Source organism: Gobius niger, assembly GCF_951799975.1.
Source record: "Gobius niger genome assembly, chromosome: 9".
NCBI classification, from domain to species: Eukaryota; Metazoa; Chordata; class Actinopteri; order Gobiiformes; family Gobiidae; genus Gobius; species Gobius niger.
In genome coordinates this window covers 5,894,676-5,918,465 of record NC_136860.1, presented here as the reverse complement: position 1 = coordinate 5,918,465, position 23,790 = coordinate 5,894,676, and the positions used below count along the sequence as shown (strand labels likewise).

The window sequence follows — 23,790 nt, the reverse complement described above, 5'->3', positions numbered from 1 at the left end:
ACCCTAAACATAAAGATTTTATTTTGATTTTTTTACTGAACGTTCACGCACAAGTAACAGACAACTGTGAAGTGAAAGCGAAATGATACATGATTCTGTTATTTTTTTTAAATAGAAAAGTGAAAAGTGGGGCTTGCATAAGTATTCATACAGCATGAATGAATACTTTGTGGAACCCCCTTTTGCTCTAATAACAGCACAAGTCTTTTGGGGTCTGACTCTACAAGATTTGCACATGTAGAGACCGACATTTTAGCCCATTCCTCTTTACAAAACAACTCCAGCTCTGTCATATTAGAAGGAGAGCGTTTGTGAACAGCAGTTTTCAGATTATTCCACAGATTTTCAATAGGATTTAGGTCAGGACTTTGACTGGGCCATTCTAACTCATTAATGTGTTTTTATTGAACCATTCCATTGAAGATTTAGCTTTGTGCTTTTTGTGAATCTCCGCCCCAGCCTCAGTTCTCTTGCTGACTCCAGCAGGTTTTCCTCCAAAATGTCCCTGTATTTGGCTCCATCCATCATCACAACTATTCTTACAATCTCCCCAGTCCCCGCTGAGGAAAAGCAGCCCCACAGCATGATGCTCCCCCCCGTATATTTGACACTGGGGATGGTGCACTCAGGACGATGAGCAGTGTTGCTCCATACATAACGTTTTGCATTTGGGCCAAAAAGTTCAATTTTTGTCTCATCTGACCAAAGCTCCTCCTTCCACATGGAGCTGTGTCCTCCATATGACTTCTAGCAAACTTCAAACGGGATTTCTTATGGCCTCCTTTCAATTTTGGCTTTCTTCTTCCACTCGTCCATGAAGGCCAGATTTGTGTAGATACGACTTATAGTTGTCCCATGTCCAGATTCCCCCAGCTCAGCGGCAGGACTTCACAGCTCCTCCAGAGTTATCATGGGGCACTTGGTTGTATTTCTGACCAGTGCTCTCCTTGTTCAGTTTGTTAGTTTACGTGAACAGCCGTGTCTTGGTAAGTCTGCAGTGGTGCTATACTCTTTCCATTTCTGAATGATGGATTGAACAGTGCTCTGGGAGATGTTTAAATCTTGGGAAATCTTTGTATAACTTAACGCTGCTTTAAACTTCTCCACAGCTTTATCCCTGACCTCTCTGGTGCTCCTTGACCTTTATGATGTTGTTTAGTGACCAATACACTCCGACCACAGCTCTGAGGGCCTAAAAGAACAGCTGAAATTATACTGAGAGTAGATTACACACAGGTGGCCTCTATTTAATGGTTAGGCCAAGGAGTGAACATTCTGGAGTCATTAGGAATGTTATAAAGGCAATTTAATGCACTCAGAAAATGCTGTATGAATACTCATGCACGCTCCACTTTTCACTTTTCTATTTTTTGAAAAATAACAGAATCATGTATCATTTTGCTTTCACTTCACAGTTGTCTGTTACTTGTGTGTGAACGTTCAGTAAATAAAATAAAATCTTTATGTTTAGGGTTGTAAACATGACAAAATGTGCAAAAGCTCAAGGTGTATGAATACCTACGAGAGGCACTGTACCTTAGGAGCACTTCGACTGTATTATGCCTGACAATATAGTTCCCCTTTGTATCCGCTTACAAAATCCACATTGTTTGCTTTTGTGTAACTATACTTGGATCGTGTAAAAGCTTGCGTGAGCGTGTTTAAATAGGGAAAACGTGGAAGAGCTTGGTCGTTTTCTAACTTTACACCAGTTTGGGAGAGGCTAAACGCTAACAAGATCTTTTTGCGTGACTGAGCGCACGCGTAACGACCAGACAGGTACACATCAGCTCGTCTAAGCTCAGGCAAGAACACATCTCATTATGGAAAAACGGTGGCCTGTTCCTTTAAGTTGTTAATGTTGACGTTTGTCTACTCTGCCCGCTTCTGTCAATATGTGGCTCCTGTATCTGTACTTTTGCAAAAGTACCAACATTTCTTCCACCGCTGTCCCCCAAACACCATGGAACAATATTTCCACTCTGTCTTTCATTAGGAGCTTCATTAGAACATGAAAAAGCGCCATTTTCCTACAGCCTCTAAAGGCCTGTGATGTTTGCGCTGGTTGATCAGCCTGGGCCTCGTCCCTGCAGAGCTTCGTAAACCAGACAGAGTGATAATTGCCCCCGGAGCTGCTCTCACCTCTGACTGATGCAAGTGTTGGCCCTGACTCCAACAGCTCCCACACTGTGTTCACAACAACAACGATCCCTCTGTATCTGAGGTAGACGAGTTCAAATCAAATCATGGTTTCATTGAGAACAGCCGGTCATCACCGAGGGGGTCCATAGAACATATTATCAGTGCAGGCGCAAACACTTTATACAGACAACAGAATACAAACAAGCAACAACAACACAATTACACAATACTGACACAATAACACAGGAAACACAACATGTTCCATCGACCACCCACCTCCCATAGATCCAGTGGATAAGGTTTAAAGCAGCGGTTCTCATCTGGTGCGGCTTCAATGATAAAAACATCAATGTACAAAGCGGCCCCACAAGAGTATAGTATCACTGAATAAGTATTAAGTACTTTGGTCAAATTTTGCCAGATTGCTTTTTGTCTTGTTCCAATTGGTATTCTAAGGATCAGTATCAAAAATGTAGTCATTCACTGCACGTTTAGGGGTGGCACTTTTTCACAATGTTTTAATTGTTGATATAGGCCGTACGAGGCAAGGCAAGTTTATTTGTAGAGCACAATTCATACACAAGGCAATTCAAAGGGCTTCACAGTTGCATAAACACAAGAAAGCAAATAGAATCAATAAAAACATCAACATAAAATTAATCAATTACAGTAAAAGGCAAGAGTGTAGATAAAATACTTTCAGTCATATACTCGGGCAAAAAGAACTGTCTTCAGCCTGGATTTGAACATTGTCAGAGTTGAGGCCTGTCTCACATCCTCGTGAAGACAGTTACAGATTTTAGCTGCATGAAACTGAAAGGCAGCCTCACCGTGTTTATTATTGACTCTGGGAACCACCAGGAGGCCCCTCCCTGAAGTTCTCAGGGCCCGAGATGGTTCATGCGGCTCTAACATGTCAGAGATGGACTTTGGTGCTAAACCATGAAAAGACTTGTAACAAGCAGAGCTGTTTTAAATTCTATTCTCTGAGTGACAGGAAGCCAGTGCAGAGACCGGAGCACTGGACTAATATGGTCGTGTTTCCTGGTTCTGGATGTTCTGCAGCTCTGACAGTGAGCAGCCGTTACAGTCGTCTAACCTGCTGGAGACAAACACATGGATAAGTCTCTCTAAGTCTGGTTTTGACACTATATAAACATATCGCACCATATGTAAAATGAAGGACTGTAACAGTAGGGGCCGTCGTAGTATTACTCCACTCGTCAGCTGGGGGCAGCCTACCTGCGTTCGACCTCTGACCCCTTGTTCTTTGGTCTGTCTGCCTGGTGTGGAGGTGGTGTAGCCTCGGGCTCTCGTGAGCAGGGAAAAACAAATTCCATCTTTATCGTGGGCTCCGGCCAAAGCAGAGATGTCCGCTCTCAGCAACCATTTAGTTTCTCTAATATCTCAGCCATAAAATATCATTTTTCAATAAGTTTGGGTTCTATCTTTAGTGTAACTTCAGACTAAGGGCTTGATACCACATTTTTGTGTTTTTTTTTTTTTTTTTTTTTTTCGTTTGTAGGCCTTGTTTGTGTAAAAAAAAAAAAAACAGTCATAAAATATAAAATCTAATTCTGAGGATAACTCGGACTACCTGGTCAATTTCCAAGTGGAAATAGTCAAAATTTTGTATTAATGCAAGTTTTGAATTTTCTCATACATTTGAATGAGAACAAATAGTTACACTCGTGGTCACCTGGGGTCATTTTTGACCCCATTTTGTTTCTCTAATATTTCACTCATAAAATAACATTTTGAAATAAATGTGGGTTCTATCTTTAGTTTGACTTCATAAAAATGCACTGATAGTAAATTTACCAGTTTTTGTTATATAACTCTAAGTATTTGGTGAGTTGGGCACTGGGAGACGCTCAAAGGTAGAGCAGGTTCTGTTTTTGAAAAATGTTTTATTTTTGAATGAGAGCAAATAGTTACACTCGTGGTCTCTGACCCCGGCAAACCCCCATTCATTTCAATGGACATGAGCCGATCCTCAGGTTTTTCTGTCTTTGACCTTTTGTACCGACTTCATTTGTGCTTCAAATATGAAACCATTATTATGTTTCCATCCCAGAGGACCTCCTTCACATGCACATTCATCAGATTTTGTATTCACATATTTTTACAATAGTTATAGGGCCTAAAGCCTGAAAACAGCAGCAGCTCTCCATTCATTTCAATGGCAGTGTCCTCCATGTCTGTGATTCCAGCTATATTTTTGACTTTTGCCTTTCATACCAACTTCATTTCAACTCCAAATCCATAACTTTTTTAAGTATACACTCCACAGGGCCTCCTCTACATGCACATGTGCCACATTTTGAATTCACTCATTTTTTCATAGTTTTAGGACCCAAAAACCAGTGCTATAACCCAGTTTCGAAATATAGCCAAACTGTGATTCTCACTCTCTTTTTTCAGGAAAGTCTCTTTATTCTCATCAAAAAATCTGCTCAAAGCAGAGTTTACATCTTAATTCATGAACTTTTATCAAAATATTAAATGTTCAGTGCAGTTTGACAGTGAAAGTAAAGTACAGTAGAGCAGAATGTGTTTGGAAAAACAAAGCAGTAAAAGTTATACAAACAACTGATATTCTACTCAGACACTGATATGCATCTGATTTTATGATCTGTGATCAAAGTTTTGAGTGCTCACAGCTTTTGTCTCTGCAGTTGAGTGTTATGTTCATGTAAACCTGTGTGGACTCTCGGACTTACTGTGTCAAATACAGCCTCAGAATGTGGAAATATGGTCAAATTCAGCAAAAAACATAATGAAAGCATTATGAATATTCACAAAAATAACAGAACATAAAAAATGTAATATAAATAAATGTTTCATAGAGCAGCTGGTGCAGATGTGGACTGTGGGTCGGGACTGACGTTTGTTTTTCAAACTGAGCTGTGGAGGAACGTCTGTGTTGGACGTTGTGTCTGTGTTTGAATTGTGTTTTTATTTGTTCTAAAGGTCCAGGAACATGTTCACTGTGATGTGTTGTCTGTGTAATCAAACATGTTTCCTGGTAAAAGTCATATTAACGCATATCCGAAAACTCAGAGCATTTGATAAAACTATGACAGAGATGCGCACCTGGACAACACAAGGCTTAAAGTCCAGCTAAAATGTTTCTTTGTTTATCTTCTCATATGTCCGCTAGAGGGCGGTAACGCATCGGCTATTGCTCCTCGTGACGTCATCAGAGCGCGACGGTGGAAAACAGAGGAAACGGCGGCGCACGTGTGGAAGCCCCGGCGCTGCACGTCTGAACGGCTGAACCTGGTGAGCGGAGACACGATGATGGCGTCTGTGGAGGAGCCGGAGGTGCAGTTCGCCCAGAGACTCGCCTCCAACGAGAAACCTCTGCGGAGGAAAGCGCTCAAGAAGCTGCGCAGCTACATCGGAGCGAGGTCCCGGTCCCAGACAGGTGAGAGCCCGCGAGGACCCACTGTCCCCTCTCTGTCCCCTGTCCACTCTCTGACCCCTGTCTACTCTCTGTCCACTCTCTGTCCCCTGTCCACTCTCCTCTCTGTGTCCTCTGTCCTCTCTCTGTCCCACTGCCTGCTGTCCCCGTACACTATTATTTTCACGTGATGCCTTGATTTCAGAATGTAGAGTCCTGGCTCCTGTTGAACGTGTTTTTGTTTCATCTCCTGCCCTGATGCTGCCCAACACTGCCCCCTGTCTTTCTGCCCTCTCCCCCGTCCTACCGTGTCCCCTCCTCTACAACACTGCCCCCCCCCTGTCTCTAGTTTGGCTCAAATAGCCACATTTTCCACATTCCCGGTGGAGCCACGTGCGCTCTGCTCCTGGGTTTACTTCATACGTCATTCATGTTTTTTTTTTTGCATACATCTTATTCAGGAAACGGTAAGTGTTTACATTTCTACACCGTTTCTCTTCCTATTCGGCTCAGAGCGCTTTTTACATCAAGGAGCCCCTCACTCAGACACTGGAGGTGGTGGGTGAAGTGTCTTGCCCAAGGACACAACAACAACAGTGTGCACCCGCGGGACTCAAACTGCAGACTAGGGCAGGGAGATATGGCACAAAATGTATATCCTAAAATAAAAAAAGAAACATCACAAAAGCAATAATTTGGACAAGATAATTGACGCCTGTTGGGAAGATTTATTCAAAGCAAATAATGATCTTATCAAGCAATTTCCAGCCTTCTTTTCATTTCACTTTTGAAGCAGCCGCCCCTGTGTCCTACAGTCAGTGTTTATGCTGCTCTGACGGAGCTGAGCGGAACATTGGTCTCCATGTGTGCCTGGTCCTGACCTCAGTCCAAAGCAGCTGGAGTGCACATGCAGTTTCTATCATGTCCATAACCATATTAAAAAATATATATATATACAATATGTGATATCCCACCCAAACCGTGGAGCCTCCGGTCACAAGACGAGCCGCTCTACTGTCAGCGCTACTGACGCTGCCGGAGCGGGGTCTGGGAGGGCATCCGACTCTTCAGTGTGCCTGACCGTGTGTGTGTGTGTGTGTGTGTGTGTGTCTCAGGGTTCTCAGAGGAGGAGCTGCTGAAGCTGTGGAAAGGTCTGTTCTACTGTCTGTGGATGCAGGACAAGCCGCTGCTCCAGGTACGCTTCAGAATAATTACTATAATATATATTTACCTTCAAATGCAGAAAGTATTGCGATATATTGCAAAACAATATTTTATCCCTGCCCTAATAATTACTACTTCCATTAATAAAACATTTTTCGTTTAAATGTGTGTGGATGTTTTTGTGCCTTGGCTGTACTCTTTTCTGCTGCACACTCTCGCACTTTATAAACTGTTTTTACTCTGGTTCCTCTGACTCTGGTGCCTGTGTGGTGTTCTCAGGAGGAGCTGTCCACGCAGATATCTGGTCTGGTCCACCACTTCCACAGCTTCAGCGCCCGTGAGTACAGCTGCACACCCGGGGCTCACAGGGCCTTTCCCAACCCCTCCATTACTTCTAAACATTACTTATGAGTCCAACAGGAGCAGCCCACTCACCTCTGTTTGAGAACCACTGCTGTGCTGCTGTCCGGAGGAATCCAATTCTCAGCTTCTTTTTGTTGTTGTTCCCTTTACTATTATCTCTATTGGACGCTTCCATTTCTCAATATATGAAGAGGTACTTAAAGTGCTTTGTGTTTCCTCGGGTCATTCAAATGTACTGAAAGTCATTAAACTGCTGCCAAAAAAGTAAATGGTAGCACAATAACTGGGGCACCGGGGCGGGGGTCAGCAGGAATAATAAGTGAGGTTTATTCTGTCACCGCTGAAATATTATGTCGGGACAAAGCAGAGCACAGGTTTAATTCACCTGAAGTCAGCCTTGAGGGTTCACCACAGACCCAGCTCTGCCACACTCGGAGCGGCTTCGGACACGGGGAAGCTCCCGGGTCAGTGTGCGCAGACCGACCGAGTAGGGCGGCTCCAAGTTTGATTGAACACATGGCGGTTTAAACAATAATACAATCGATTTTATAAACTTCTAACTTGTAAAAGTACCTGTAGGACGCCGGTCTCTTGAAAAACATGGCGACACATGGAGAGAAAAGTCCAGTATTTCCATTGCGCTGATGCTGTGGACACCTGCGACTTAGACCAGTGTGGCCTATTTTTAATTTTTCACTCTTTTTAGCCCTTTTCTGGCAAAATATGAACTTATTAATCACATAAAAATAAAGTCAAGTCTAAATTGGGTCCATATGGATGTTTATTCACAGCAGATTGTTCAGTAAAAGCGGACTAGCATTAGAAAAAGTCGTAACTAGCATTAGCAAGATGCTAACATGAAGCATCATGCTAGAATTCCCTGTTATTTCTGTATTTACGGGCTGTTGAACCTCTTTGCTCCTCTCCATGTCTTTGTATCTTTATTGAGTGGAAAACTAGATAATTCATAATTCAGCATTTGTTTAAGTAGTTTTTGAATGATTAGAGAAAGTTTAGAATAAGTTGTTTTCCCCCTTTTATATATATGTCTGTATCTATCAGATGATGCATGCATGTTCCACACAACAGCAAAGCCATGACAGTTTGTGTCGATGTCGTTGTTTTCGAGCACGAACTAGGTCAGTCAGCATCACATATTACCCTTCACGTTCGTCAGTGAGATGTTTCTAAACTGACGGATTGTCGCTGACCTCTGCCCTTTGGGGATGAAAATGTCCAGTGCTCTGCTAAGTACCCGGGGGCACCTCTGATCCGGCTCGTGCGGGTCACCGTTTGGATTAAAATGGCATTAAAAGTATTGTGTTTGACTTGCTGAAACACCTCGTGCTCATGCTCCTGTTGTGTGCTCTCCAGAGCTGCTGTATCTGCAGACCTTCCTGACCACAGTGAAGAGAGAGTGGACCGGCATCGACCGCCTGCGCATGGACAAGTACTTCCAGGTACCACGGCAACACGGGTCACAGTTAGAACGATTGCAACGATCAAACGGCAAAGGCCGTTAGATGGATATAGTTTCTGCACTGGTGTGACTGACTTCTTTCATGGCACACATTAATGATATTACACTTTACCATTTCAACACCGTACACACTACAAAAGGAAGGCCACATCTGATTTAAGAAACAAATCACACTAAAAGATCGCAGCGAAACGCTTCCTGTTGTCCCTACACAATAAAAGTTGTCATTGTTCCTGCAGGTGGGAGAGCTTTATTGTGAAGGAGACTGAAGGATATCACTACAACAGGAGCAGCTTTAGGCCTACTACAGAGAACAGAATATTTTTACCAACATATTTTACTTTAGTAACATCACAGCAATAAGCCTAATATTTAATGCTTTTATCATGTAGGAACGGAATGTTCAAACATGATACACGGAATGTTACTCTTGAGATAACGCCTCTGTTAAGTGCTAACCTTGTGCTGAAAGGAGAACAGCTCTTTTAGAAGCCTCGACATCCTTTGCTCAGGCACTGGTTTTGTTTAGTAGAAAAGTCTAAAACTCTTCTTCAGGAGCAGATCTCAACGGAGCTCAAACAAACTCTTATTATTTCATGCTGCTGAGATGATTGTTTCTGTTCCCTTCGCATTTCACGAGCTACAGGCTCAGGCTTTGGTTTGACATAAAAACATTAGCGCTGTGTGATGATGTCATCAGGCCGTTCTGTTGGACAGGTGTGAGGGCTGGCCAGCAGGGGGCAGATATCCCTATAGAATTAGTTTAGAAGTGAGCATATAAAAAAAAATGCTTTTATTGTCCAAAGAAAATGTAGTCCATAGTTGTTTTTTAAAATAATAAAAAAATAAATAAATAAAATAAAAGATTTTTTTTAAGGCAACAAATAATCGTTTGAAAAATCGTGATTTCAATTATTACTAAAATAATCGTGATTATTATTTTTTATTTTTTATTTTCTATAATCGAGCAGCCCTACATAAATGCTGTATATCAACGCTCTGTAAGGTGCACATTTAAATAAAAAAATATCTTCTATAGAAATAGCCTATAAAATAAGTATTACAGCAAATTTAAACTATATCGATAAATGCGATATGGTCTATTTCGATGGCTCATTAAAAAATATATCGATATATCGCCCAGCCCTAGAACAGTGTATGAGGATTGTTGTTTTCTGAAGCTGGACAGAAGTCCACTCTTCAGAGAGAAACTGGAGAAATAATCCTGTACAGTCAACAGCATGTCAGTCCGCTCCTCATGCACGCGGGTTTATGCGCCTCAATCCAACAGCATTTATCATGAACTTTATGGATATAAACTAATCTATAAATGAAGTTTACTCTTCCCAAGCTTCAGCCCAGTTTTTATTTCACATCAGTCGGCCTCATATTTTTGGTTTTAGAGTTTAATTTAGGATGCATAATGCATAATAAAAAGTGTTTCCTCTGATCTGATCCTCTGAATCTGCCTGCGGTTTAAAAGCAACAAAAAAGTCATGAATCTGGGACGGAGGAGCAGGGGGGCAGCTGACACGGGCAGCAGAGAGACTCATCCGGTGACCGAGCAGATCACTCCACCGCTGTGTAGCTGATGCTGAAAGAGTCCACACAGACGTTTATACGGGGAGTCAGGTGTTCTAAGTGATCTGCCTCAGGTGCACTGTGCTTGGGTCAGACTGTTTTGAATGGATACTAAATCTAAGTCTGTGTCTCCTGCTCTCCTTCTAGAGTCTCCATCTGTAGTCCCTTGAGGTGAAGCGCTGTGGCTCTTATTATTTTGTAAACCGGTGTGAAAAGTTCAAAAACTTGAAACTACAAGGAAAGATCTAATCGTTTGCTAAATGACCAAACGACCACCTCAGACGGCGCCTGTGTTTGTTCAGCGCGTGTATGTGCTCTCTGAAAGTGCTGCCGCCACCATGAGCCCGCTGTGAGCAGGGACAAAGGTGCTGATCTGAGTGTTACTCCCGTCACTGGACTTGTGTGTGCTCTGTGTTTCAGCTGGTGCGCTTCATGTTCAGGCAGATGTTCGAGGTGCTTCAGAGGAGCGAGTGGGAGCCCAGGTAACACTCTCACCTTCTCATCATGTCACATCCTACAGATGAATGATGGACTGTCTGTCCTCTCACTCAGCTGTGTCCGGCTGTTCCTGGAGCTGCTGTCCTCTGCGCTGCTGCAGACTGGAGCGCCCCCTGTTGGCCTGCAGCTGCACGTGTTAGACCTGTACCTGAAGGAGTTGGCTGTGGTCGGGGCTCAGGAGGTGCTCACCCTACTGCTCAGCTCGCAGAATCCCACATTTTAAGACATTTCAGCTCTACACATAGACTCTATTGAAGGAATCATTAGATTTCATCCAGTTTAAGGAGGATGGACCCAAAATTTTCGTTCTCAATTGTGGCCCCAGAAACTATTGTACATGTTTTTTTTAGTGGTAGGGGACAGGGGAGTACCCGGAGGAAAGTATGCAGACATGGGGAGGACAAACACCCAGGATCCTTCTTGCTTTGAGGCATAGCTTCACAACAAGAAGGTCTCGGGTTCAATTCCCACCTTGAAGGGGTCTTTCTGCGGAGTTTGCATATTCTCCCCGTGTCTGCGTCGGTTTTGTCCGGGCACTCCGGTTTCTCCTACCACTAAAAACATGTACAATAGGTTAATCCTCCAGCCAGATGTTTCTGACCATTAGCCTGGCTGATGGGTCAAATGCAGAGAACAAATCTCCCTACATGGATCAATAACGTACAACTTAACCTTAGTCTTACTTCAGTAAAGTAGGATGCCCTACACCACTTCACACCAGCCAACAGTCTTGTCTCACATGCCTCTTGAAGCATTCATTTACACTCCGAGGATCCCCTAACTCCGGGAGAAGGATTAACTACTCCACCTACTTAAAAAAAAAAAAAAAAAAAAACATCACTTAAAAGGACTATAATTTGCATCTAGTCTCTTTAAGGCAGCTTTAAGGAGACTAAGGCCCTGTCCCGATACTCACACTTAGAGTGCGTAGGGTGTCCCAATCCTCCAGAGGGGTCTTTTTGCCCCGCCCCCTTTTGTGATCCACACTTAGTCCAAGCCTGCATCCAAGCGGACTTTGGCGAAGCATATTGCCCATAATTCTTTGCGGTACAGACCAAAGACACAGAATAATGTCTGCATCCGCGGATCTTGTGTTTAAAATATACACTTTTAATGAAATATTTTCACTTTTCTTATGCTGTATATCTGTAAATACACTCAAGGTTTGTTGTGTTACTTGGAAAGAAGCATAAAATTATCTGATGAAGCATTGTGATGATTTGCGCACCAGTATTTACGGACATTATGCTAACAATTTCATTACTTTTTTTGTGCAATCATTCATATAAAATTCGATTTCAAATTTTAACTTAAACAAAACTTAGGTCACTTAACTTGTGACCTGCGCACTCGAACCCTTGCGTGCACTTCAAACAAGTGCACACTTTGTAGAGGAGCGTAGGGCGCAGTGTGGGTATTGGGACAGGGCCCAAATGCAAGTTGGTCATTTTATGCTCACTACTGCCACCTCAGGACTTAAGCGTTACTGCAGCTTCTATATTGAGCTCGTGCATGACGGCACTTTGGACCCAAATTAACACCTTTCTGAGTGACAGTGCAGGATTTTAGAGGCAGTTGTGGTGAACAGGTCTGAGCTCATTCTACACATTAGGACATGGCTGGAACATGTAGGGGGAGGAATATATTTTTTAAACTCCTTATAGTCCCTTTAAGGTTGTGTTTTCTCTTTCAGCTGAGCGCGGATCAGAACCTCGTCTTCATCGAACCCTTTTGTAAAGCGGCTGCAAAGACCAAAGAGTAGGTCCCTGCGGTTTACCTCAGTCAGACTCCTCTCAGAACCTTCTCACCGAGCTCCTTCCGTTTCAGCCGCTCCTTGTTTAGAGCCATCTGCAGCGGCATCTTCAGCACCATCATCGACCAGGCGCCCTTCGCCATCCAGGAGCTGATGGACGAGCTCCAGCAGGACTCGGACTCCGGGCAGGCCTCAGACGACTCGGGCACAGAGGAACCAGAGAGGGAGAGCAAAGGGACGCGGAACGTCAAGACCAAAGACTCCAAACGCGTCAACGGTCAGAAGCAGCACTCAGCATACTGACCTACTGCACCAGTCAGGTTTCATTCCCAATGGGGACAGTTAGCTAGCCACACTCCGGGACCCATGTAGGTGTTTTCATGAACTGTGGAAATGGTCCCTAAAAGTCTAGTCTTTTAGATTTAACCTCTTGACCCCTGCCTTCATTGAACACATGTTCTCCAGTTCCAAATCTAAAAGTTCCTCGACTGGAGCTTACAGCCTGGAGGCCAGTGTTTATATTTAATACAGGGCTTCACTTACTTATTCCTCATTTGAAAGCTAAGACCTACAAACAAATTAAGCTTTTGTCTCGTTACAATTGTCACGTTTTTCTTTTCTTTCTTTCTTTTTTTTTTTTTTGCATGTTTTGGTCACATTTTTGTGGCTTGATCAGTTCTATTACACTAAAAAAAAAACTAAATGTAGCCAAAACGCTACAAAAAAAGCAATGAAAAAGTGACAAAAATATGGCAAACGTGATTTTAAAAAAAAAACTAAACCCACAACGAAGAAGCTTAGATGTGTTTTGCAGGTCTTCGCTTTCAAATGACAAATACAGTGGGGAAAAAAAGTATTTGCCAAAATCCAATACAATGTCTATGTGAAACTGACCAAATACTTTTTTTCCCCACTGTAAGTAAGTGAACCCCTGTATTAAATATCTGCTGATCCTTCTTTTGCAGCAGTAACTGCTTTTCTGTAGTTACAGATCAGACGCTCACAATGATCAGGATGAATCTTGGATCATTCCTCTTTACAAAACTGCTGCAGTTCAGTGAGATTCAGGGGGTGTACTTACTTATTCCACGCTCACCTGTGAATGTTTACATGTTATGTCCAAAACAAATATGATCAAATGTAAATGTTTGGGTGGTATTTGTTCAAACTGTTTAATCATTCTCGTGATTTTAAGAAAGATCAGACCACATTTAGTGACCTGTTTAGGCAGAAATGTCTGAAATTCCAAACGGTGTACTTACTTTTTCTCACCACTGTATATAATATAGTAAACTATAATTTAGCTTAAATAAATAAAATCACCTGAAGTCACAGCTGTGCCCATGCTCTCTCCTGTTGCTCCTCAGGCTTAAAGGCTCACTCTGAGGAGGAGGATGAAGGCGATGATGATGATGATGAAGAGGATGATGGCCTGTCAGACTCTGAGAAGCCATTGGATGAAGATGTGGGACCAGTTTTGCAGGTGAAGCCCGAAAATCAGTTCTTCCTACGATTGCTTCTAATAGAAATGGTCAAATTATCTTTGCCTCTGATTTCTGTTTAGCTTCTGCTAAAATCTGATTTAATATTAGCTGAAGAAGCATCACAGTGAAGGCACATGAACAATGAAATAATTGCCAAATAAAAGTCCAAGAAAAGAGACTAAGGCTGTGTCCGAACATCCTCACTGTCGCCCAAAGCTCCTTTGCTTCACATGATTCTGACGTGTGACCCGCGGTGAGGAGAAAGGCGTCCACTCTCCAAATCACCAACAGAACCAGTGCACCACACTGACTCTGCTGGATACATTGTAGTCAAAACAGTTTGATTTAACATGGAGGTAACATGAATGCCATTTTGCCTGTGAGGAAGTAATAGCTCCACTATTTTACACAGTAGACTTGTACATGAAGGTACAGAGGAGTCGGCATGAGTGTCAGCGCTCGCCTGAACATGTATGCACACTGCGCTCAGGGCGCTCGGCTCTGGAAGGCGTGTGCGGTGTTTCACTGGCGTACTGTTAGCCATGTTAGCATCGCCGCGTCACTTTTCACTCCATCGGATCCTTTCTCATTTTCTGCAAACATTGCAGGAATCCTGACATATTTATGTCAGTAATCTACAGCAGACGTTTCAAATTGATATCACAAATGTATTTTTTTTCTATTCACCTGCAGTGTCTGACCTTCAGGTTCAAAGACCTGTCGCTGTCTGCTCCCAGTGCATTATGGTCTATTTTGTCCAGTCCACTAGTGACCGTCGATGTTCACTAGTTTTACAAACTGAATTGTGGTCAAATATGAGTGCAGTGTGTTTTTCTTTCGGGACACTCAGACACGCATGAGCACACTCTAATGCACAATAGGGAACAGTGAGTCTGAAGCTCTACAGGATTGTTTTGCCTTAAAGGGAACACGACTGTAGTAAAGGTGACCTGGTTCACTCCTGTGTGTCCTTGTGTCCTCAGTTCGATTACGAAGCTGTGGCCGACAAACTGCTGGAGCTGTCGAGTCGACACAACACTCCCAGCCGCAACAGACAGAGGCTTTACAAGATCATCAAAGTGTGAGTGCTGCCATTTTATCAAGAACCTGATAGCAATTTGAATATTTTATATACAGACTGTTTTATTTTTCTTGCACTTGAGCTGCATCTAAACTTCTAAAACATCTGTCAAACATCACGGTACTCATTTGTTTTATTTCAGCTTCATGCAGCAACAAAGGCACAAATCTGCAAGAAGCAGAGACGCATTTTATGGAGTTTTCAGAAAAAACATTCTTAGTTTGAATAAAAAATAAAAATAAAAATAAAAATAAAAATAAAAATAAAAATAAAAATAAAAATAAAAATAAAAATAAACTTGGAGCTCCTTCCCTCTTGTCACTGCTAATTCTGAAAATCTGTCGGGCCGGGCCCTGAAATCAGGCCCGTGCAGGGCTCAAGCAGGGGGCTCATGTATTTCCCCGGATGGTGCACAGATCCCACGGGACTTAAATGGCACTGGATAAATGATTGGGTGAGGTGGAGAATAACCAAACCTAGTATCCCATACATCAATGTGCCCTTTTAATTTTTTTTAAGGTACTTATAGTTATATTTAGTTAATTGTAACCCACGAGTGTTTACATAACATATTGGTTTGCAGTTTTAAATAGCTTTTCATTTTGTTAAACTGTTTAGTGAAAGGAAATATTGTGTATTATGTATTACAAATGATGTTAAAGTCTGGTGAACCCAGTCTCACACTGCCCTCTGCTCTGTCCACAGGCTGCGGGACCTCAGCCAGGGTAAGTCTGCCTTCTGTCTGAGTGAGATGCAGGGTCATGTGGGGGTCAGGTTATGTGACGTGTGGGCTTGTTGTGACCACAGGGAGCTTCCCTCAGGACGAGTACCCAGATGAGGTGTCCACAGACGAGGATGACGATGACTTCGGCAGCAGGAAGAGGATGAAGAGGAGGCACACAGAGGAGGAGGAGCAGGAGCAGGAGCCCGAGGTGAAGAAAGCCAAAGGTGAGACCAGTGAACAGTCCAAATACTGTTTTGTTTTGTTTTATTCAATGTATATTTTACAAAAGAAACAAAAGAATCTTGAAACATGAACGAACAGTGAATATTTAGTTCAAGTTTTAAAAAAGTATTTTAAAGACAAAACCTAAAAGTCTCAGTTCTTTCCTTTCATTAGGTCGATAATCGTGAATAATCGTAAAATCGCAATATTTTCTCAACAATTTGAAATTGTGACGTTAATAGTTACCGTTTTCTATTCACAGCTCGGTTGGTTTTAAGCACTGTCTTGATCATTTTGTTGGCCTTCCTTTCAGGGAGGAAGAAGCTCAAAAAGGAGGAGCCTTTATCACCAAGTTCAGAACAAAACAGTGACGCCAGCAGTGAGGTGAAGAAAAAGAAAAGGAAGAAGAAAAAGAAGAAACCTCAAAGTCAGACTGCAGAGGCAGTGGAGGCGGCAAACAACGAGTCAGCGCCGCAGCTACAGCCGGACGTCCAGCCCCAAGTCCAGCCAGAACCATCGGAGCCAAGTCTGGAGAATGGTCACACAGAAACGACCCCGAAAGGAACCAAGAAGAAGAGGAAACGGACAAAGAAGACTGAGGGGAACAAGCAGCAGCACAACAACCAGACTGAAGGCCAGTCGGCACCAACAACACCTAAACTCACCAGTTCCACCTCTGAAACACCCGCCCAGACACAAGAACCGTCTGAAGGTCCAGCCGATCTGAAGAGTAATGCAGCCGGGCCTGAAGAGGTCGGGAACACTGCACCGCAGAAAAAGCCAAAGAAAAAGAAGTCCTCACCAGAGTCTCTTCACGCTGAACCAGGAAGTGAGAACCAGGAGGCATCCAATGATACGCAGCATGAGGATACTGGGCCGCTGGAGCAGAACAAGAAGAAAGGTCTGACTTCAGAACAGGAGGAAACGTCAGAGCCGACAGTGAAAACACAGAAAAAGAGGAAAGCAACTGGACAAAAGAAGAAGAAGTTATCCCAGCCTGAACCAGAGCAGGAAGCGGGGACTGAGAAGAAGAAAAGGAAGCGAAAGATCACAGTGGAGTTCGAGTATGAGGCCGATGAGGTCCAAGCCGAGTCGCTGTGCCCTGACAGTGGGAGTATTCTGACAAAGGTAAAATGTTTTAATCAACATAAAAGCTATCATTGAAATCAATGCTTGATTTGAAAACTTAGAAGAAGAAACAATGACTATCCACTCAAAAGTGCATGAATGAAATGAAATGCTCTTCCAAGTCTGTTTTTTGACAAGGGAACAGCATCAGAATAGTGTTTAATGTTCCAAAATGTGGATTTTGCATGATATGTCTCCTTAAAATAGAAACATTTTGAGGGTAAACGGAAGCGGCTCCAATTAGAGACAATTAGATTGAGGCAGAAAAGGCCTTTGTTGAAGAGGTGGAACGTCCCAACAGTTGAGGATTTGTAAAGTGAACTCTTGTTCGACTCATGAAGTGCAGAGACCGTGGCAGATCATTCTTGTTCTAAAGATTCTTAAGTGGTATTAGTGTATTCTTGATCAGCTTTTATCATTGGGGGAAAGACTTGATAAATTGCAGAGGACGGCTGTAAGTTGACTCGGCTCATGTTGTGTGTGCAGCCTGCAGATCCTCCGAAGATTGAGAAGCAGCAGTCGGCTCAGTCAGACTTCGTGAGCTTCCAGAGCAGCTCCCCTCCTGCTCCTCTGTTCTGTAGGGCCCGGGGCCCGCACACGCTACTGTCCCGCAAAACGGTACTCTCTCTCAAGGACCCATCCATATTTGGTCGGGACAGCGCATGTTAATGAACACTCATGGATCTCGCACATGTAAACACGCCGGATTGTAGAAATGGGCTAATTACCATTTTTTTAGTGTAAGGGGAAACCGGAGCACCCGGAGGAAACCTACAGGGACACGGGAGAACATGTAAACTCCACACAGACAGGCACGAGTGCTAACTGCTGCGCCACCGTGCTGTCCACAGCCTACTCATGAAACCATGGAGCTGGTTGATATTCCCTGTGGTGTTACACAGTGCAGTCTATCAGGGGCGTCGAACTCGTTTGGGTCGAGGGCCAAAATTCAGGGGGTACATTGTGAAGCACTGTGACCTCATAAATAACGGCTTAAACTTATTGTGCTTTATCAGCCTGTGTGACATGTTTCTCAAAGTGCTACATAAAGTCACTATTCATTCACTCCACACTCGGCAGTAAGTTACTGTTGTAGCCACAGCCGCCCTGTGGCAGACTTACCATTTACCACGTAGCTATAATATGCTGTTTATATCCCGATCTCTTATTATGTCAGGTCCTCAACTGGACAGGTGTGGAATTCTTTCCTTTGTTTTAAATATAAGCTGCCCCCTAGTGGCTGGAGTGAGCAGACTGGTTATTACGCTAAAAATCCATAACGTAATGGGCTAGAGACTTCCTTTTTTTTTTGCCATACTCAGAAATTCATGCACATTAAATCATCTTGCGGGCCTTGACCTTGACACATGTGGTCTACAGTCTTGTGCTGGGTTTACACACTGGCACGATGCATTAGCAACAGCGCTTTACTGTCATTCATGACATACGTAACATTACTTAAAGCAGGGTTCTTAACAGAGCTCGGCTCGTGACATTTGTGATGTTTGTGAGGGATGTTTTTTTGCCAAAAATATTTCACAAATGTCACAATTCGACCTCATTTGTGTAGGTCTCAGCAGAGCCCTTCCTTTCGTGATGATCAGTGGTGATTTGTAATTCAGCGTGAGAGCGTTCGCAGTGTCAGAATCACTGTTTTCTCTCACGCTTGTGCTCAAAATGGATAGAAACCCACGATGCGCTGTTGCAGAGGGCAGACGAGAATGGGAGCCATTTTATTAAGATTTATTTATACTTATAGGTGCCACATTCGGCCAATTCTTGACATTCTTAGCAGAGTCCTGACAGGACGCGACTATTCCCAAATGCCGTAGCAGTGCATAGCAGTGTGGGACAATATTCGTGGCCGTGTGTAATCATTTGTGCCATTCATCGTAACAGTTCACAACAGTTTGTGGCGGCGCGTGAAGCCTCTGCCCGAATCATGTGGATTGGTGGTGTTGGTGACTTGTGGTCGTTAAGTAGTTATGGTTGGTTTACACAAGTTTATACAAGTGAATTCATGTGGATGAACAGTGTTTTGTCTTTGTCTATTAACCTTGTAGTTTACACCTCTACAAATAATGCATCTGATTTATCTGTGTGAGCTCTTTGTCATTGAGGACTTTCTATCTGTTTTTAAAGTAGTGACAAGTTATTGAGGAAGTTGAAACCTTTTACTTTAGTCCATCTGATTGCTGCTCTCAATGCACAAATTGAAGCCTGAAATATGAACTGCTAATCACACCCATGAATCACATGCACTTTTGTGCAGAGGACATTCTATTGTGTGAATAATTGCAGCCTTTGAGGTTCCATTCACACAATAATCACTGTTTGAATGTGGTCAGTGTTGCAGCCCTTTTTAGCAGCTTCAGATTGATTGTTCTAGACCTCCATTCATTAGTTTCTAATGCTTTGTGTTTACAGAAGGTTGCCACTCCCAAGTCCGACTCCAAGAAAGTGAGGTTTGGCCTGAAGAACAACCAGATGGCAGGTGAGCAAAGTGTGCTGCTGTAAAGGCAGGGGTTAAAGTGACAAAAACTAAATGAAAAATTGCGTCTGACAATCACCAACACGAAATAAACGGAGAAGATGATGAAGAAATGATTAATGTGCTGAAGCTGCACTGGACAGAAGTCCACTCTTCAGAGAGAGACTAGAGGAAATAGTCAGATGGAAATGAATGAATGAATTCTGTGGACTTAAACTCATCCATAGACGGAATCTACTCTTCCCCAGCTTGGCCCACTTTTTGTTTTACAACAATTTAAGAAGAAGAATTGTTAAAGAATAACGTGTTGGCCTTTTTCACACAATATTTCCTCTGATCTGATCCTCTGTGCAACACAAAAGTCAGGAATCCTGGCTAAAGTTTAGTCTTTAGTGTCTCCTGGAGTCTGTGTCTCTCCTTCATGACAGCAGGGCTTAAAGTCATCCGGCTTGGTTGAATAACACACTGGTCTTACCTGTCACCACTATTGCCACCTGCTGGTGAACTCCACTCTTATATATTTGTCCAGATTTCCCGCGCATTTGTGGGGAAAAAAAATCGCCTTTCTTGTACTTCTTGAGGTCCTTGAATGCATCTCACACGCAGCCTTGCTCTTGCGTGATTCCTCTGTGTTAATGGCTTATTTACAACATTGGACATGTAAATATCAGTGATGGGCACAGGGCAGGTGAAGACAGGCCTGTTGTTGTGGATTATGCAAAGGAAGTTTTGCCAAATGGACGCTATGACCGACCAGACGAGTGAGAATCATTGGATAAAGAGGCAAAGAGCAGCAAGTTCTTGGACTGATCCACAGTGAGTGTAGAGTTTACTTATTTGTGGAGAACAGTCGGGCTAACGGGGTCACATCACCCGCGCTAAAAGAAGCACTAAAAGGCTCTGTCGCATGAATGAATTCGCTGCATCGGATCTGTCACCCTGGGACCCCGCATGAGCGCACAGTGTCAGACCTTTGCTGCTCCGCTACCTGCCAACCTTCTGCAGCCGTGCACGTGGTGAGACGGGTGTGCACAGGAAAGACACGCACAAAGCGAAACATAACGCCTTCATATTGAACCTCGCACTGTTCTTTATTCACAAATACCCAAACTTAAGAGTTTCCAGTGGAGTCTATTCACACAGTAGCGTGATCGCACAGACGTGTGCATGCTCCCATGTGCACGTCAGTGCGAGCCGGTGTCGACCCACTGGGCACAAGCTGAAAGTGTCAGAAAACACTGGCTCGAGTTCATTGTTTTACAGCACTACTTTTTCATTTGGGCTCAGTCCCACGAGCTACAGCCAAATCGAACCAACAGTCTGATTAACAAAACATGTATGCCTCTTAATCCTTTATTTACTAGATAATTTAGAAAAATATTTACTTTACATTTTGGTCTGTACTTGTATTTTACTTCCCACATAGTAAGTGTTTGCGCAAATTGGAAATAAATTAGGTCCAAACGTAGAGTAAATGTGTAATAAAAGTGAGAAAACTATATAAGCCTAGGCTGCATTGCCCACATACAGTAGCCTCTCTCTAACATTTTTATTTTCCTGTTAAAGTAAAGATGACAGTACCATTAAAGTACCAGATCAATAAGGGGAGGAGTGTCAATAAAAGTCATGGTTGCGCCACAGTAAGTTCAGGCTCAGGGTATTTCACTGTAAGCCCTGTGACAGTTTATACCACGGTCAGTGAGATTTCCAAGGCTAACAGGCGTGCATTATTGTCATATAACCGCACACGTAGTCCGGTAGTTCAATCACTGGGATGCCTACGTTTGGTGACAAGTCGGCTCTGACTCCATGAGTGACTGACAGTAATGAATGAGATGGATTGTTTTAATTTCAAACTTTTTTGGCCAACGCAAACCTTTTGATGAATGGGAAGAAAAGGCGATAAAGCAGACTGTGTTTTAATGGGCTTAATTAAATCAAATAGGCTGATAATGACGTCTGCCCTATTTGCTCTGATACATTGAATAGTTTTTTTTGCACATTTATTTAAATGTTCACAGTTTTGTGTACCCTACCGTTAATAAAATGAGCTTTCCATTTCTCTTAAAAGGATTTTAAAAGATTTATTTTCAGACCTACATTAAATGATCCCTGCACTAAAGCATATTTGGCTGCATAAGTAAAGTCAAACATAAAAGTTTCAATTCATGGGACCAAGGTATAAGCGACTCCACTGAAGCTGTTTTCATAAACAGTTGAGCTTCAGGTAGCTAGCTAGCTTCAGGTTAAACAGCGTAGAAGTGAAATAACTCCTGCCCAGGAGTGCTGCACACTGTCAGTGTTTACTTCCACAGAAAAGTGCTGGGTTAGTCCTGTTGTGTTGTGATTTTGGCGATGTAGCATGTGCTTGTATTTCGTTGAGCCTGACCGAGATCCTCACAGCAGCGAGAGAATGGCTCACTCTGAGACGTGCGTTCAGACAGTGTCAGACCGGCTAAAAACCCACAGAAAATAGTCTCTTTCTTTAGGAAAGCAATCATAATGTAGATCATTCTGATTTTTCTCACTATAATAAGGCTGATTTAAACCGTATATTTTTGCCTAAAATACATGAGATTGTCCTAAATCGTATCTGATTAATTTAAAATTTCCTGCGGGGGGGCCCTGTTGTACTTTACCTGCTACACTCAACATTGGAGTATGTCAACCAAGGGTTGGTTTCAAACTTCTGAAAATAAAGCAATTAAAAGCAATATAACACAGCCCCTGTTACACAACGCTGTTTATTACTACTATTGTTCTGGCTAATGTTCCTTCACTGGGGAACAGAAACATTTTTTAACACAATTGATGACGTCATTGAAAATAAATCAGACTTTTACCCTTAAACGGTTACTCACAGAACTCGAGTAGCATTTTCTCCTTGTACTTTTTTACTTTAACTTAATTGTTTGAACTAATTTTACTACAAGTAAAAAGACCTAAAATTGCCTAAAGTGAGGTTGAAAATGGTCTTTTCTCTGCCACAGACTGACGAGTGTGCCCTCGCTTGTGCTCACAGACTGACGAGCGTGCCCTCGCTTGTGCTCACAGACTGACGAGCGTGCCCTCGCTTGTGCTCACAGACTGACGAGCGTGCCCTCGCTTGTGCTCACAGACTGACGAGCGTGCCCTCGCTTGTGCTCACAGACTGACGAGCGTGCCCTCGCTTGTGCTCACAGACTGACGAGCGTGCCCTCACAGACTGACGAGCGTGCCCTCGCTTGTGCTCACAGACTGACGAGTGTGCCCTCGCTTGTGCTCACAGACTGACGAGTGTGCCCTCTCTCCCTCCCTCTCACCTGTGCTCAGAGTTCCGCAAGTCCGATCGCAGTCTGCTTCTGAGCCCGGAGGGGACGTCCCGCGTGCCCTTTGACCCCGAGCAGAAGCCAAAGTGCGGCGTGCTCAAGTCCCCACCCACTCCTTTCCCCAAACAGAAGAAGAAGAAGGCGCCCGCTCCAGCCCGGACACAGAAGAAGAAGAAGACGGGAGCGCGGCCCACTGCTGCCGACTTCTTCTGATCTGGCAGTTTTATGTTTGGCCATTTTATGTTGTTTTTCGTGTTGGATAAACATATTTCAATACGTTTCATTAATAAAGCTGATTTTTTTTCTTTTTGAATATTTATAAAACTCTCTTCTTCTGGTCTTTAGTTTTTGTGTTTGTTTGGTCGTTACAGTGCATGTTAATGACCCATCACCATGAGCAGTAGAGTTTGGTATGGTAAAATATCAGTACTTTACAATACTGATACCTGAACAATTACTTTTCCCCGTACCTATGCTAAAATAGAACCATAAAATAGAACAATAATGTTCATTTATCCAATAAGTTGAAAGTTTCGTTTTTGTCAGTCTCACAGATGTGCTCATGGTGGAGGGAGGGTCTGAGTATTTTTGTAATTTGTAAAGGGAAATGCTAAATCAAGAAATGGGTTTGTTTGTTTTTTACATATACTGCACTGTTGCGATATAGAAAAAACCCAATGTTTTTTACATTTACCTGTATCAGACAAGTATTTCATAATCAAGAATGCAAAAAAAGAAAATACAATAATGATGCTTTTTGAGTTTTCTGCATCAGCTCAAATACAAATAAAATGTATTACATCTTAACATCTTTTGGTTGTGAGAAAACTTTTAAAAAAAATATTGCTTTTGAAATCGAAAATACAATGAACGCAAAAGTACACGGACCAAGAAGAGTAACCACATGTGTTTCTTCAGTAAGCCCTAAGTACAGTTACTTCCAAGTTCCAAATATCAGCCTCGAG

The 23,790-nt window shown here is 42.9% G+C and overlaps 1 protein-coding gene across 1 annotated transcript; it reads left to right on the top strand.

Annotated features, from left to right (window-relative positions):
- The first annotated feature begins 5,338 nt into the window (after window positions 1–5,338).
- Window positions 5,339–23,137, top strand: rrp1 (ribosomal RNA processing 1). The gene is made up of 16 exons (XM_079563753.1): window positions 5,339–5,572; window positions 6,664–6,743; window positions 6,992–7,049; window positions 8,450–8,535; window positions 10,557–10,618; window positions 10,689–10,815; window positions 12,328–12,392; window positions 12,462–12,664; window positions 13,755–13,870; window positions 14,855–14,952; window positions 15,658–15,677; window positions 15,760–15,900; window positions 16,212–17,056; window positions 17,513–17,644; window positions 19,454–19,520; window positions 22,830–23,137. The coding sequence occupies exons 1-16, from the start codon at window positions 5,443–5,445 to the stop codon at window positions 23,036–23,038; spliced, it is 2,439 nt and encodes an 812-aa protein (XP_079419879.1). The 5' UTR covers window positions 5,339–5,442; the 3' UTR covers window positions 23,039–23,137.
- Window positions 23,138–23,790: the final 653 nt, after the last annotated feature.

Bases quoted from the DNA above. Each gene is read 5' to 3' on its own strand.
- rrp1 (XM_079563753.1), top strand. From the start codon at position 5,443: ATGATGGCGTCTGTGGAGGAGCCGGAGGTGCAGTTCGCCCAGAGACTC. The intron at 7,050-8,449 runs GTGAGTACAGCT...TGTGCTCTCCAG, and splicing joins CTTCCACAGCTTCAGCGCCC to AGCTGCTGTATCTGCAGACC. The intron at 19,521-22,829 runs GTGAGCAAAGTG...ACCTGTGCTCAG, and splicing joins GAAGAACAACCAGATGGCAG to AGTTCCGCAAGTCCGATCGC.